This window comes from Psammomys obesus, unplaced genomic scaffold (genome assembly GCF_907164565.1).
Source record: "Psammomys obesus unplaced genomic scaffold, mPsaObe1.curated_primary_1811, whole genome shotgun sequence".
In the NCBI taxonomy this organism is placed as follows: domain Eukaryota; kingdom Metazoa; phylum Chordata; class Mammalia; order Rodentia; family Muridae; genus Psammomys; species Psammomys obesus.
In genome coordinates this window covers 17713970-17731693 of record NW_026592548.1, presented here as the reverse complement: position 1 = coordinate 17731693, position 17724 = coordinate 17713970, and the positions used below count along the sequence as shown (strand labels likewise).

The window sequence follows — 17724 nt, the reverse complement described above, 5'->3', positions numbered from 1 at the left end:
AAATTAAAATCAACATATGCATGACACATAAAAGGTGTTCAGTGAGTGGTAATTAAAACTGTTAGTAAGAAAGCAGTGATTTAAATCGTGAAATGTTTATATGCCTCAGATTTTATAGTAATACACTGAAAGTAATTTTCACTTTATTTCTATATAAGATGATCAGATAAATATCCTCCCATAGACATTTTAATATTTTTAACAGATCAATTTTTATACAGAGTAGCACTGGATTGTCAGCCAGACTTCCTAATTCAAGATTTTTTTTTTCTTTTTGTTTCTTTTTTTTTTTTTTTTTTTTTGGGTGTGTGTGAGGGGGAAGGTGTAGGAGTTTCTCTGTGGAATAGCCCTGCATGTTCTGAAACCTACTCTATAGACAAGGCTGGTCTTGTCCACCTGCCTCTGCTTCCCAAGTGCTGGGATTAATGGCATTCACCACTGTGCCAAGCCTTATTCAAGATTTTTTAAATATATATGGATTCTTAAAAGAGCATAGCTTTTATACCAAGGAAAAGGATAAAATAATTAAAATTGAAAAAAAAAACCACTACAAATTAAACATTAAGAACAAAGCCAACAACTACTGAATAGATTCCCCTCCCCTCAGTGGAAACAACAACAACAAAAGCCACACCATATGAAAACCATGCTGCCAAATTTTCAATGCTTTTCTCTAGCTGCTTAAGCTGTCGTCCCAGAAAGAAGCATGAAAGTGGCTGAATCCTTCTAGTGGTATCATCTGGTGATCTCCCAAGTGCAAAGAGTAACCAAAGGCATAAAATAAAGCATAGTTGTTCTTTAAAAATATATATTGTTTACATCTTTGTTGCTTTTTGCCTGAAAGAAAAAAATACAAAACCTTTCTTATCATACCTTTGTTCAAGTTTAGATACAGCAAATAGATGAAGACCTTCCACAGTTATCTGTCTGCCAGAAAAAGGAAACAAACAAACAAACAAAAAACAAACAAACATGATTCTAGGCAGCCTTCTGAAAAGTAGAACAATTTCCCGCTTTCATATATCTGGCTCTCATTGTTTCATCATTTTTGATACCTTACTGCTTTTCAGATATGTAATTTAAATGTTTTAATTTTTTTTTTAATTTATGTGTATGTGCACGCATGTGTTTTTGGAGGCCAGAAAAGGGCAAGAGATCCTCAGGAAGTAGGGTTGCAGGCAGTTGTGAGCTACCTGATGCGGATGCCAAGAACCACTTTCACGTCCTCTGTAAGAGCAGCAAGTGCTCTTAACCAATAAGCCATCTCTCCAAACTGTTGTTTAAATCTTAACTGGTAGTTTTTCATGACTGTCTTATTAGCAAGTGAACTTAAAATCTTGAGTGTCACGTCTAAGTCAGCAGTATTATTCAGGTTTCTATGTAATTTAACTTTAAATTGAAAATTTCAGTCCCTCAGTTACACTAAACCTTAATTTAAATGTGGCTAACAATGTGTGCTCAGAGGCTATCATACTGAATGTTATCAGGCACAACAAGCATTACTGCTGAACAATGCAGTTCTAATGGTTAATGGCCAGGCCCAATGTTTCTTTCAACACAACATAGTTCTTAACATAGCATACCTGGCAATAGTTAAGTACTATAAAGTATTTGCTTTTGGTTATTTCCTTTGAGACAGGGTTTCACTACATTGCCTTAGCAGACTGGAAGTTCAAAACAATGCTACCTCAGCCTCCCAAATGCAGGAATTAAGGTGTGAGCTTCTGTGCCTAACAAATATTTGATTTGAAAAAGACTAATCACTATAATGGTAAATACAATTCTACCAACACATCGTGTTTGCTTAGCAGTGTTGAAAAGCAGTAACATGGAAACAAATGACGACACCTTAAGGGTGATGGCAACTCACTTATTTTTCTATGCACTTAACCAGTTCCTCAGTCATTGTCATCCCCTTAAGGCATCTACCTAATTTACCTTTGGCTAATTAACTGCCTATGAGTTCTGAATTTAGCTCTATGTTGTATGGGCATTTACACATTTGTTGTTAAATAGCAGGACTGATTTAGATCAGTTTCTTAAGCCAGAAGTAGTGTGCTTTATGGCTCCATTTAGTTATGTAGTTTTGTTTAACAACGTAAGCCCTTAAGTGCTCTTTTTATGTAAATAGAAGTCCTGAATAAGACGTTTTCATTTGGTGTTTAGTTGGCAACGCGGGGTAAGAAGTGAGTCACTCAAAAAACACAAGTCCTAACAATGCAACTTTGGAGATTAATATCAACAGTTTCTCTGGGGACAATTGAAATGATAATGGGTTTGCTTTAATTTCATGACACTTCATTTCAACAGTTCATATCTGAGTGCAAAGGTAGATGGCATATATTCTAAATTACTAAATAAGTGAGTTATATTCTTGCTTATATATGAAAGAAAAGATGCTGCAAACATAATCAGATAAAATGCTATTAGTCAAATAGCCAATTATGAAATTCTCATTTAGAAATATTTTAATGAATTCAACATTTGTTGTTTCTGTCATTTCTATAGTAAAAAAAAATTACAAAGAATGGTCAATTTCCATTTAAGTATATCTTTTCTTAATAATAGAAGGGATTTTTCTAGATATCTAAATGTATTGTATTTTAAAAAATCATCTCTGTTCCCTCTGCTTCACACTAGTATTAGTATTTTAGCTCATTCATTTTCATGGTGGTTTCATTGTATAAAAACCACCAACCAGAGCTTCTGGTCAGATAAAGACCTGGACTGTGAACTGCTACTTTCTTAACACAACTCCTGCAATTAACCTAACACAAGTCAACAAACTGGTATTATTAAATACCAATCAATTCCATGACTGGTGATACAAATATGCCTATTCCTGTAGTACCCTCAAGATGACATTTAAGACGGTCACCAAAAATGCTTCGCTTTAATCTCTCTGACAGGAAAAAATATTCAAAAGACACAATTTCTAAGACAACTTATTTTAAAAGAGCAGTGTGGAAAAAGCACTAGACATACCTGACAGGTTTTCCATACTTGAGATGAATCCTGCAATTCCTCAAAGAATCTAATACCTATTCCCTTAACCAAGAGACTGGATACAAAACTACTTCAAACCCTTACTATTTTTCTATGAATTTTCAAAACAAAAGAAGCCATGAGTTTCTATCTTAATATACTAAATCTCAAATATACCTATTATTAAAATCTCATTTGATAGTATTATATTAATATTTGTATAATACTCAGCCAGGTGTTAAGTGTGCACACCTTTAATCTCAGCACTCAGCATGCAGAGGCAGGTAAACCTCTGAGTTCCAGGCCAACCTGGTCTATCTACAGAGTTTGTTCCAGGACAGCCAGAGATATGCAGAAAAACCCTGTTTTGAGAAACAAACAAACAAAAACAACCAACAAAACAGCAAAAAAAAAAACAAAAAAAAAACACACACACCCAATAAACTGTAACATTGACACTTCTCTGTCAGACTATATATAAAAACATAAGGACTCAGTGTGGGAAAACATTTTGTTTGTTTGTTTTGTCTTCTCTGTGTAGCTTGGCTGTCCTGGAATTGCTTTATAGACAAGGTTGGCCCTGAACTCCCAGAGACCCGGCTGCCTCCCTTAGAGCTGGGATTAAAGGTATGTGCCACCACCCCTGGCTAGAAAAGCATTTTTAAACTGAATACTTTATTTTCAAACAATACTAATACATTACCTCAAGGATAAGCAGAAATATAATCTATAAGGGACTTTTTGTCTCATCTAAATTGACAATATTGAAATAAATAAATTAATTCTTTCCTAAAAAAGTTCTATAAAATCTCTATGCTCAATACTGTACAATAATCAAAGTTGATGCTATCCAATATAACAGCCACTGGTCAAATATGGCTATTGAGTACTTTTATTAAATTTCACTAATTTTAAAAGCTATACATTAGCTGGAGCTACTTACTAGACATCAAATGATCATGACTAGGTATAATAAATGATTATACTTTATTATTTTAGAGGACATTCCTACCAATAAAAAATAAAAAGCTAACTGCAAGACAGCCTCAGCCAGGTCAGAAGATACTCAGCACAGGAGATGACAGCTCTATGTGTTATTTTCTTAAAGAAAAGATGTGGAGGTGAAGACAGTGTTATTAAAAACCTTGACCCTATGTAGCCCTAGGCTGGGTTAGTATCCTAGGTAAAAAAAAAAAAAAAAAAAAAAAAATGTTACTGAAGTAAAAAGATAAAAAGTGAATTCCTTTTTAAACAGAACATTATCAAATATGTGTTTTTGTACAGGGTTTTGCTCAATAAGTTTTTTGTTGTTTGGTTTTGGGTTTTTGTTGTTGTTTTTAAGAAACGGTTTTATACTACATCCCTGGTTGGCCTGGAACTCCCTACATGGACAAGGCTGGCCTCAAATGCAAAGAGCTGCCTGCCTCTGCTTCTAGGGTGCTGGGATTAAAAGTATACCACAACTGGCCAGTATTTTTTTTTAATCCAAGTGCTAATGTAGAGCACAAAAGTTTTAAAAAAATTCAAGTTTATAAAACATAAAGTTCCAATAAACCAAGTTAATTAATTAAAAAAAACACTATTTCACAGATTTAATAAAATTTAAATTCAGTATCTATAAAATCTTCAGCAGTGCACAGTAATGACTTGAGCCTTCACATTCAGCCATTACCCACTCAGGGGCTCACAGGGTTCCTAATTTGACCAAGTACTTCTTACAGAATATGTAACAAAAATCTAAAGTCACCAAAGGAAATGAAGTGCTTCTCATGGATAGAAATGTCAGATGTACTCACAGAAAAACAAAAACAAGCAGTTACAGGAGTCTAACAATGAATGCATCAGGCTATCCCTCAGCAAGTGCTATGTTCTAGCTGGACAGAACAATGGGGTTTTTCAGAAGATCCAAGTCTAGATGGCATAAAACCAAAGCAGAATTTCAGAGCAGTTCCTACTGCTTGGTTACTTTTTGTTTTGTTTTTAGGTACTGGCAATAGAGCTGTTTTTTTAGCACGTCACATATTGAGTAACAGGGATAACAAAACAAAACAAAAATGGAATTGCATACAGTAACTTTCCTTCCTTGAAAGACAATTTTAGTGGACCAGCATAATAAAGAACACGGCTCTTAGGTTTAAAAAGCATTGAAGGGGAAAACTGAAGTTAAGGATAGAAATAGCACCATTAAAATACTACATCTGCCAGGATAAAATTAATGTAGACAAGAAAATAAAGTAAAGCACCCTTTCCTTATTATTCTGTATTTAATTCTGAAATGCTAGCATCACTGAGTGTTATGATATTTCCAAAAAAAGAGAGACAATGGCTTACAAGTTGCGAAGGGCATATTGGGAGAGACTTGGGTCACTGGAGGCAGAAATAAAGGGTGGATATATTTTGTTGCACACTTATATAAAATTCTCAAAAATGAAATTTTTAAATGCTTTAGGAAAGCTTGTTAGATGCCAAGTAAAATGAATTTACTCTTGGGTTTTAATTAAAACAATTGAACACTGAAAGATCTTTAGTCCCTGCTATAGTTTGAATTGTCTCCCAAAGGTTCATGTGCTGAAACTTAGACCTAGTGAGTAGAGTTGAGGCAGTCTATAAGAGGGCAAACAAGGTCGTTAAGAGTAGGTCTTCTGTGTTCTGTGGCTAATGAGAGCTGGTTGTTATAAAACTAGTCCACTCCAAATATGTTGGCCCTTCTCTTGGCTCCCAAGTTCCCCTTCTACTTCACCATCATGACTGAGCTGTGGTATAGCCTGAGGGTTACCTGTTAGGACACTGGCATTGTGCTGTATAATAAACCCAACAGCTACCAGAATCATGAGCCAAATAAACTCCTTTGCAAGTCTGTACACTGTGTAACAGGTCTGGTCTCTTTTAATGTACATATAATTTAATTTATAAATGCAGAAAACATCTTCCAACTTCATTTGTAATAGTTTCTTCAAATGATTTTTAAGTTTTATATATACTATAAACAAGGATAAGTAATTGTAATGTTACTATTAACTATGTCAAATAACTTTAATACTATCATGACTAGGTGGCAAATTATAGATGCCATTTTATAGTCATGTTTTAATTCTCCTGAAAAAGATAATTTTTCACAATCATTTTAATATATTTGAAATTTTAAAACATTTTGGGTATTTTAGAGGGCTCTAAAAATTAAAAAGACTAGAGTATATCCTTGAAAAAATATTGGGTTTTACAGACAGACTAAAAACAAACAAACAAAAAACCCTATACAGTGATAATAATAAAATTATATAGATAACTGTAATGAGAGAGTAGAACCAGAAGATAGAGTTCAAGTTAAAGCTGACTTTGACTAAGTAAATACAGACCTGAGGCTGGTACCAATTACCTCTTCAGCCTAACAAAGAGGTAGTTTAAGAGTACAGCCAGGAGTAGTAGCTCACTCCCATAACCAAAACACTTCAAAGACTGAGGGAAGAGGACTGATACAAATTCAAGACCTTCCTGGGCTACACAGGGAATTCCAGGACAATATACGCTACACAGAAACAAAGACCTGTCTCCAAAACCCACAATGATCATGTGCAAAAGTTGCATGTGAAAGTACTTTGTTGAGGCTGGAGAGATGACTCAGTGTTTAAGAGCATTGTCTGCTCTTCCAAAGGACCCGGGGTTCAATTCCCAGCACCCACATGGCATCTTACAACTGTCTGTAACTCCAGTTCCAAGGGATCTGGCATCTCCACACTGATGCACATAAAAAAAATTAAGTAAATTTAAAAAAAGAAAGTACTTTGTCATTCAAGAACATTCCACAAATATCATTATAAACCCAAAATATTACAGTTAATGTTTTTCCACATGAGTCTCATTTGTATAAGACAAATTATACTACATTTTCGTCTCAGAAAATAATTGCCATCTCTAATACAGTACCATTCCCAAGTGCCATAGCTGAATGGATTAAGGCCAAGCAGATTTTCTCAGCCAAGTATCTGAAACTGTGGTACAGAGTACACTGGTCAGTTAGGTTGGGCATTTGAGCTGCAAGGTTAGAGATAAAAGAGCATGGAACCCAAGAAAGAGAAGAAAAGAAGGGCAGCAGGGAGGGAAGGCATTCAGCTTCCTGTTTAGTACTCTGGGGACCTGGTTCTCCATCAAACCTTTGGATTAAGTAAGATCTTCCTGTGTAAAACACACATGCGCATGCATTTACACAGGCACATACATATAAACCAGGTTTTGCAGGGTCTTCAAAGCTTAAACATGAAAATTCCAGGAAGTTGAAGTGATATCAATTGTCCCTAAGGATTAGAAGTAGAAGACCACTGATGTCTTTAAGAGAAAAAATTTAATGGAATAATTGATACAGAATTTAGATAAGTGGAAAGTAAAAATAAAGGTAGCATAAATGACTGTGATTATAAAAGTAGTTCAATTATGGTATTTAAAAGTATAATAGAAACAGGAGCCATAGAGCTGGGCACAGTGGTGCACACCTGTAATCCCAGCATTCAGGGAGGCAGAGGCAGGTGGACCTGTCAGTTCAAGGCCAGCCAGGTCTACAAAGCAAGTCCAGGACAGCCAATGCAACACAGAGAAAGCTCACTGGGAAAAATAAAAAAGAAATGAAAAGAAAAAGGAAAAAAAAAAAAGAAAAAGAAAAAAGAAAGAAACAGGAGACATGAACTTATTTTCAGGCAATAAACTAAAGGAGACTGAAAACCTCTAACTGCAAAGAAAAAAACAAAGATACTATAGAGAATTAAAAAAAAAAAAAGCAGCAAAGTATAGACACAGAAAGGGAAAACAATTCTCCTTAAAATGTGGTAGGGACAGGGACAGGGAGAGAAGGACTAAAATTTTGGAAGTTTATAGAAAGAGAACTGAGTAGATTTGCATTGTAGCATACCATGTGTCACTCAGCAGAAGCAATGACAAGGTAAGTGATTTCTTGATTACCAAGGAGCAGGAATGGGTTGGACTTAGAGAAAAATGTAAAGCTTGAACTATAAATGGTGACTATTATGGGAGTCAAGAGAGAAGTTAAATATCATCTTCACTGACCCAAGATTTTACGGAATAAAATGACAAAATACAAACTAATATTATAAGGAATAAGTAAGCTACAAATTAAGTTAGGGTAACTTGAAAAACTTGGATCAAACAAGACTAATTCAGATATGACCCTAACAGACAAAAAAAAAAAAAAAAAAAAAAAGTGTTCTATCTGAAATGTATACAATAAGGTTGTTTGATATACATTCTAAATGTTTTAAACATTAAAAATGATTGTTTGCATAGTTACTCAATATTCAAAAATCAACTTAAAATGAGACACTATACCTATACAGTAACTAAAATTCTGAAGGACATCATTCCATGCTGCAAAGGATGTGAAGAAACTGAAACTTTTTTTCTTTTTAAAGATCTATTATTTATTATATATACAATGTTCTGTTTCCATGTGTGCCTGCAGGTCAGAAGAACGCACCAGATCTCATTATAGACTATTGTGAGCCACCACGTGGTTGCTGAGGATTGAACTCAGGACCTTTGGAAAAGCAGTTACTGCTCTTAACCTCTGAGCCATCTCTCCAGCCCTGCAACTAAAACTCTTAATTCCTTGTAGGTAGGCATACACAGTGCAATCAATTTACACTCTTATTAAACAATACAATGGTTATATACTTGGTATATATCCAAGAAAATTGAAAATGTGTACCTACACAAACAGTTATACAGGATATTTTTAGTAGTTTACTCATTAATTTGTAACTTGGAAACAACCAACATGCTCTTTAGTAAATAAATGGAAAAAATGTAGTACATTCAAACAAAATATTATTCCAGAGAAGAGAGGTTAAGATAATACTGGGTGTAGTGACACAAGCCCAAAATCCTAGAACTTGGGAAATGAAGGAAAAAGGATCAGAAGTTCAAAGTCATCTTAGGCTACATAGCAAGTCTGAAGACAGCTTGGGATACATGAGACCCTGTCAGAAAAATGAAAAAAGATTTTCAATTCATGAAATGAAATAGCAGAAACATAAGTGCATATTACTATGTAAAAGAAGTGAATGTGATGAGGCTACATAATAAATGACTTCAACTACATGCCATTATCAGAAAGAAAAGCTAGAAAAACAGTGAAAAGATCGGTTGTTCTCAGGGTAGAGAGCAGAGGGAAGGAAGAAGAGATGAGGCACAGTGCATTCTCAGTCCACCTCTTCAATGATATCATAATGGTTGTCCTGGCTAATCTTATGTCAACTTGACACAAGCTATAGTTAGCTAAGAGAGAGGGACCTCAATTGAGAAAATGGCTCCATCAGCTCAGACTTGTGGGCAAGCCTGTAGAGCATTTTCCTAATTAATGACTGATGTGGGAGGGCCCTCCCATTGTGGGTGGTGCCACTCCTGAGCAGATGGTCTTCTGTAAGAAAGAGGACTGAAATGCAAGCCAGTAGGCAGCAATCCTCTTTGGCCTCTGTTTGAGCTCCTGCCTCCAGGTTTCTACCCTGACTTCCTTTGATGTGAATTTATAAACCCTTTCCTACTGAAGTTGCTTTTCGTCATGGTGTTTCATCACAGCAATAGAAACTCCAAGACAATGGTAAATACGCGTTACCATACTTTTGGGCAAAGCCATCAAATGTACAATACTAAAAGTGAATCTAATGTAGAATGTGGACTTTGGATGAAAATGCTACATTAATAGAAATTAATCAATTGCAATAAGCACACTATTCTGATAAGCATGGTAACAGGCAAAGCTATGTTTACATGTGGCAATGGTAGTCAGGAAACCTTCCTCAGTTTAACTGTGAACATAAAACTTTCAAAAAGCCCATCAAATGACTTAAATATATAATAATAATCATAATAAATATCTTAGTAGAAGCCAAAGGTGGTGGCACAAATCTGTGATCTCAGCACTTGGGGGCAGATGCAGAAGTACTTTATAAATTTAAGAACAGCCTAGGCTACCTAGGGAGACTATCTCAAAAATAACAACTTCATACCAGAAAACACAGTTAAGTGTCCATTCAATCCAGGAATTGGATGTAAGAAGGAATTTCATAAAAGAGTGTAAGGCAATTATAATCAAAGAAAATGGAAAATATAACTTTGTTAAAAATTAATAATTTTTCCTCATCAAAGGCTACCATAGCAATTAGAAAAATGCAATTAGGATTCTAGGTTTGCAAATATTGGTATATTTTGATAATAATATTTTTGTTTTATATTCAATATTAAATCTGACCAATCCTGAAATAAATTGACAAGTTATGTGAATATGTAAATAACTTATTCAAAATGGTATACTTGAGGTATACTGTCCACTAAACATAAGCACTAAATATTGATGACAAATAACAGTATTAAATAATTTAAGAGAAATGGAGTGGAAAAATGAGCAGCTGATAAACTATTCAGATAAATTATTTTTGTTATTTATTTATTTCTACATTTAACTAACATTTAAGTGCCTAGCATGTGTACGATATACAATATCTTATACAACTGCCGAGGGCTTTCTTTTCATTTGGAAAGTTTACAAATCCACAGCCATAAATTATAATGTTTTTTTTTAATGCCAAATCTGCAACAGATAATAACTGCAAGCTTGTTGATCACGATTCTGAATATTTCCCAAAGTGGTAAAACATTTAAAACTGTTTCTCCTAAACAACCCCCTAAACTGAAAGTAACAATTTAGAAACTGAAAGATATTCACAGTATGTAGAGATTTTTACAAATCAATTAAAAAGAAGAAATGGGCAAAAGAAAAGAAATTCAACGAAGAAAAAACTTAAAAGTTCAAAAAATCTTCCAAGGTGGCTGGAGAGATGGCTCAGTGGTTAAGAACACTTGCTGCTCCTTCAGAAGACATGAGTTTGGTTCCCAGCATCCAAGTAAGGAGGCTGACATCCATCTGTAACTCCAGCTCCAGGGAATCCAAATGCTTTTTTCTGGCATCTGTGGGCATCTGAACTCAGACACATATACCCACATCAAACACATACACCTACACATAATTAAAAATAATAAAGATAAAATTTAAAAAGGAAATATATCATGAGAGTCAGGAAACATCATTAAGATGAAAAGACAATGTATTACGGCGATCTGACTTGTACGAATTAAAAATGACAATATGAAGTGTTGAAAAAGACAGTTAGCTGCCGGGTAGTGATGTTGCATGCTTTTAATCCCAGCAATAAGGGAGGCAGAAGCAGGTGGATCTCTGTGAGTTCAAAACCAGACTGGTCTACAGAGTGAGCTCCAGGACAGTCACAGCAACACAGAGAAACCCTGTCTAGAAACAAAAAATTAAAAAAAAGGACACACAGCAAAAGTCATGTTGGCATGATTATAAATTCATATAAGCCCACTGGAAGTTCAGTATCTCCTCTTAATGCTAAAAGCATTCAGCTACTGTGTAAAGCAGCAAGTGAGCCTCTACCTACACTTTTAGCTCTTTCATATGCATACATAGGAAACGTGCTGACAGTCCATACTATCTTTACTCACAATTACAAAAACAAAAAATAAATTACTAACAAAAGCTAAATATTCAAATACTCCACAATGGGAGATATCCACTCAATGAAATATATAACAGTTACACTGAATGACTTCAGCAACTTGGATAAGTTTATCTAAAGTAGGTGGAAAGCCAAGTTAAAAAGATTTACTTAATACAATTATATAAAAACTAAGGTAAAAGACACATCTTTGATGATTACACATTTTATAAAATCACACATGAGGAAGAGAATAACCCACACTCTTCTTGGTGATGACTACCTGGGTGATAAGGAGGCAAAATTGGGGATCAAGAGACAGAGGAAAACAATACATAGCTATCTGAAGGAGAGAAAGTGGTGGTCCATGAGTACTTATTATGACAGATGATTCAGTACAGTATGCCTGAGGTTTAATAAAAGAAAAAAATTACATGTAATTATTCAATGAAAGCTCTGGAACAGCCAGAATAATCATCCCCTTTGTAACTACAGGGCAGGGAAAACAAAAGGACTAAGGTATTAAATACATGCTACTTAGCACACATTAGCATATTAGGTGGCAAATCTTCTACAACCAAAAATAAATTCCAAAGTCTGTCATAATTACTTTCCAATAAATTAAAATGCCTATGTGCCCAGGCAGTAAACCTTTAACTTTAGGCAAAGTAGTCATTGCAGAGCTTTTAAACTGATACACTCTATTATCAATGCTATGTAATTCTTGTGTGTCAGTTCATCTTTGTAATGCACCATTTTAGTGGGTATGTAATGTATTGGGTATTATAAACAATCTACAGGTGATTGAAGGCAAAAGGGAAGATTATGTAGATTATATGCAGGTACCATAACATTTCACATACAAAACTTAAGCATCTATGAATTTTGAAATCTAGGTGTCAATGAATTCCCTATTGATTTAAAAGAATAATAGTATCTGTAATATCATCTATACACATACTTTAATAAAATGCAAATGCTTTATTGTTTGGGGAAGGACAAGAAAAATGTTTGTGCATGCTCAGTACAGACGCAGTTGCTATTTTTTAAAAATTATTTATTTTCACTTTATGTGAATTGGTGTTTTGTCCGCATATATATGTCTGAGGGTGTCAAATCCCCTGGAGCTGGAGTTACAGATAGCTGTGAGCTGCCATGTGGATACTGGGAATTGAACCTGGGTCCTTTGGAAAAGTAGCCAGTCCTCCCAACCATTGAGTAATTCCTCCATTTCTCCCCAGCTTCCTCCATACCTTTTTGTGACTATTATTCTCTTTATGTAGCTCTGGATTTCCTAGAACTTTATGTAAACCTCAAAGTCTAAGATCTCAGCACTTGGTAGGCAGAGGCATTGGGCTGAATCCATGAATGAAGAACCCAAGGATACAAGGGTTTACTGTAATGGCATGTCAATAATTATAATGAATTCTCACAAAAAATAGAGCCTTCTTATTAATATACTGAGCACCTACTAAGTGCCAACACAGAACTAGACTATGCACAAATTTAACCTATGAATAGTCGCTTAAGAAAACAATGGATGCCTTCGCATCAGAAACAGTTATTTTTAAGTGAAGGAAGCCTACAGAAAGTTGTTTATATTGTTACTCTTAGTGGAAAAGTGCCCCCTATTTGAGATTAATAAAGTACTAACACTACCAAATGAAGCATGAAGACCATCATTCCTGATTCTAGAAGGATCTTAAAGTTTACATTAAAGTTAACTCAGATCAACAAACATTTGGACCAATTTTTAGAAACTGATATACAACACTGGAATACAAAACATGAGTCCACAGAACTGAGACAAATTAATGATGCTATTGGAAACACATAGAGCAGAGTTCATATTCAAATTTAACAGCATAACCATGGGGAATTTACTTAACATTCTTGTTTGTTGGTTGATTTCCTGGTTTTTGTCTTTTAGGCAGCACCTCATTATTTAGTGCTGGCTAACATTGAACTAACTATATAGATCAAGGTGGCTTTTGAATTTTCAGCAGTCCTCCTGACTGTTGGAATTAGACATGTGCTACCATGCCTGAAATCTTAAGGTTCATTTCCTAATTCATAAAATAAAAGTAACAAACCTTACCCTATTAGATTTTTGTGAATATCAAATAAGGTACACAAGACACCTAAGAGCAATGTCTGGTATGTAGCAAATAATGCTTTTGTACTTTCATGAAATTCTCTACCAGTACAAATATTATCTGTGCTATTCTAGAAAGTAAAAAATCACCCTGTCATGTTTTGATCCTTGAATAGTTTTGGTAGATATTCAACTGACATCAACATCTGTAATTTAAGGCTAACTACCCACCATAACTTGTCACTTGAGCAAGCTTCCTTTACCTAAGCAAACTCCTCACTAGGAACTCGGATGAAGGAGATTAATCACCAATATCAACAAAATTATTTTATTTGGTTCTGTATTCCCTAAAATTACTGCAATAGCCATTTGGAGAATCTTTATACTTTTCATTAATTACAGTTTCCTTAGAAATAAAATTTAGGTTTTTTTAGTCTCACAAAAATAAATTTCCTGCTATGATTCAAATGAAAAAAAAAAAGTAAGAATATTATGATATAAAAGTTGGAAACATCTGGGCCCAGGGGTTTTTTCTGACACTGATACTTCAACCAAGGACCATTCATGGCAATAACCTAGAACCCCTGCACAGATGTAGCCCATGGCAGCTCAGTCTCCCAAGTGGATCCCTAGTAAGGGGAACAGGGGCTATCTCTGACATGAATTCACAGTGGCTGGTTTTTTGATCACCTCGCCCACCCCTCAGGGTGGGCAGCCTTACCGGCTACAGAGGAAAACTATGCACAGTCCTGGTGAGACCTGATAGGTTAGGGTCCGTTGGAAGGGGAAGCAGACCTCCCCTATCAGTGGACTTAAGGGAGGGGCATGGGAGAAGAGGGAGGGAGGGCAGGATTGGAAGAGGATAGGGAAGGGGGCTACAGCTGGGATACAAAGTGAATTAATTGTAATAAATTTAAAAATAAATTAAAAATTACACATTAATTAACACCCCCCCCCAAAAAAAAAGCTGGAAACTGCTAATGGAGTTCCAATTTTTAAACACCCTGTTTTTGTGTTTAGTATAACAAATATTCTTCCTTATACCTTCAAGTCTCTGGACATCAAAGTTATTATGTACGCTATTAATGCTTCCTTGATTAATAAGCCTCCATGTTATTAGCAAGAGTTAAAAACATTACTCACAGACACATTACAGTGAGTCTGAAGACAAACTAATATGTTTCAGATGTACAGTTTTGCCTTTCCAGAAGCAAAGGTTATTAACAAGCCAATTCCAGTTCCAGCTCTAACAAACTATTTCAAATTCTGCAGTATGATGAAAAAAGAAACTGAATGTATGTTTATAAATAAATATTTCACAGACATTATAATCAATATCTAGAGTGAAATAGTATTCTTAAGACAAGATATGGTTAAGTAACAGTGTTTAGCCATTAAACAGATTTTAAAATTGGTTACATAACTTAATACTTAAATACTTAACTTGCTTGGCAGATAAACATTAGTTTTCAGTCTAAATAAATTCACACAATTTAGAAGCTTTAAAAACTGCCTCTTTGAATAAAACTGACAAATATTGAGTCATACATTTGTTTGATGACTAAATAAGTATTTGAATAAATGAAGTAAATTTTATAATGGCCATGCATCTTAAGTGATGATATACAATATAAATATTTTAATAAACATGAAGAATTTTAAAAGTGTAACTTTTATTAGAAATGAGTACAATAAACCAAGAAAAATGTCCTAGATATATATTAACAATGTAAAGGTTATTATTAAAGTAACACTTATTAAGACTATTATTTTGTCAGAGGAAGTTATACTTTAGTTTGGTATTATAAAGCATAACTGTTCCTTACTTTGTTTCTACTTTTTAAATTGTCATATTTAAAACTTTTTTCATTCTTTAACTTGTTTCCTTGTTACTGCCAAAAGTGACCTTACTAACAAACAGGTCCTAAGTATAACTTAATAAACATTAAAATGTTTTGTTAAAATGCCAAAATAGGTGCCATTTATGCCAACCCACAGAAAAAACAAGGATGTCATACACTTTATAATTCTAACACCATTGATAAGACAAATATGCTGTCATTTTCTTCTATCAAAATCAAAGTGTGCTTTTCACGTTTCAAAATACGGCAATATATGCTTTTTTCCAAAAACCTCAGGACATCTTACTTGTACAAGCACGTATATTTAAAAAAAGAATCTATTCGATTAGCAAATGTGTGCTATGAAGAGCTGCTAACTAAAAGCTAATTGTAGTTAAAACGTTATATAGTGACCTTTTCAAACGACAGGAAAGTCGACTTTACATTTCCAAAGGATTCCACATGTGCAGCAGTGTATTAGAGTACGCTGTTGAAGTGTCTAATTTTCGTTTTAAGATATACCAACTATCATAGTAATGCATTCAAACTTAACATCTGACTGCCCATATGCCGGGATTATACTGAGATCTAAAAAGAAATGCATTCCAACAAGAAACTTACATATTGAAACAGTAAGTAATTTTGTCATCTCAAAGAATCAACCCTCTAACGCAGTTGTCAAAAACACGAACCGCCCAACTTTTCCAAAAGAAATGCAAGTGTTTAAGTTCTCACTTCTAATCTTTGAGTACCCAAAATATGAATACATTAAAACAAACCAAAATCAGTTTAAAGGCAACATTTTAATCCAGATGTAAACAACTCCTGGGTACTCCAAAGTAATGAAAAATAACCAACAGCATATAAACCCAAGTCTCCTACTCCACGGAGTTCTCAAAACAAAAATCGTGCTTACATCAGCAAATATTTAGCTGGAAATAGGAAAGAATAATATTGCTTCGACCCGGACTAGACTAATTACGGGATCTATTTTATTATCTTCTGCGGACATGTGCTGCCTAACGTTTTCACTTAAAGAACTGTTCTCTGGTTTGTAAACAACTTTGAAGCTCTTTCTCTTGGGTCCAAACCGGAGGGAAAATGAAAGTCTGAAAAGGGAAAAGCTTCAGGACCTCGACTTCCGGATCTGAGCACGGGGAGCCGTCGGAGGGACCACCCGGCTCTCCCTGCGCGAGGAGAGAGCCCGGGCCCGCACGGCACGCCGAGGACTCACGGTCACCTGAGGAGGGCTGGCGGAGCGAGGCCGTCCCGTCGGGGGGAGCGCGTCCTCCCGGGGCTCAAGTTCTGGGGGCGCTCTTTGTGCCGTCTGCGGGGAAGGGGAGGGAGCCGCCCACAGCCTGGGAGTCATTCAAAGGAGCGGGGCTGGGGGCAGGGAGGGAGGGAGGGGCGGTGACCCCGGGAGCGGACCAGGGAGGGGACCCGGGCGAGCCCTCGGCCCCGCCCGCGGGGTCCCTCCGCCCGCTGGCCCCCGATGGCGCGCGGGAGGCCGGTCCCCGGCGCTCGGCGGGCCAGGGGCGCGGCGCGCAGCCTCCCGACCCCGAGGCCGCCGAGTCCCCCGCGAGCCCCCGGCCGGCGCTCTCGCAAGGCCGCGGCCCTTACCTGCAGCTCGGTGAGGAGGATCTCCCCGCGGTCGGGGTTGGACGCCATGGCGGGGCGCTCGCGGCTCCGCGCCTGAAGGCGGCCGGCGGCGCGGCCGAGGGAGAAGGCGGGCTGGGGGCGAGGACCGGGGAGAGAAAGCGGCGGCTAGGGAGTCATGGAGGCGCGGCCCGGCTCATGGAGAGCGGCGGGGAGCGAGGGCCCTCGGCGCGGCTCCCCGTCGCCGCCCGCCCGCCCGCCGCCGCCGCCGCCGCCGCCCGCCGGACTCTGTTCCCTCAGCCGCTCCCTCAGGGCGACGCCGGGAGCCGCCTCAGAACGCTCGGTGCGGGGCGCAGCGGCCGCGGCGGCAGCTCCTCCTGTCGCACCATTTGGCTGTCACCGTGTCGCAAAAGCGGCCTCGCTTGGCGGCCGGCGGCGCACGTGACGGCCGCGGCCACCGCCCCCTCCCCCCGGCTGGGCGGGGTCGGGGAAGACGACGCGGGCGGGGACCCCGGGGCCCGGCCGCGCGGGGCGGGGCGGGGCGGGCTCTGGGCGGGCCGCGTCGCCGGGAGGCGGGAAAGGGCGCGCGGGCCGCGCCCGACTCCGGCCGCGTTTAACGGCTCTGCGCGAACGCTAGGTCCGGGCTGCGGCCGCAGGTTGGGCCTACCGCGGCCGGGCCCTTCTCCGC

General features: G+C 37.5%; 1 protein-coding gene across 2 annotated transcripts in view; it reads right to left on the bottom strand.

Annotated features, from left to right (window-relative positions):
- Pkn2 (protein kinase N2) overlaps nucleotides 1–17311 on the bottom strand; it is a 108494-nt gene extending 91183 nt beyond the window's left edge. Inside the window, exon 1 of one of the 2 annotated variants that reach the window (XM_055614316.1) lies at nucleotides 17061–17311. In XM_055614316.1, the coding sequence (XP_055470291.1) occupies nucleotides 17061–17108 (48 nt within the window). In that variant the 5' untranslated portion in view covers nucleotides 17109–17311. The remainder of the gene's footprint in view (nucleotides 1–17060) is intronic. The other variant, XM_055614318.1, reaches the window with a different exon arrangement.
- Nucleotides 17312–17724: the final 413 nt, after the last annotated feature.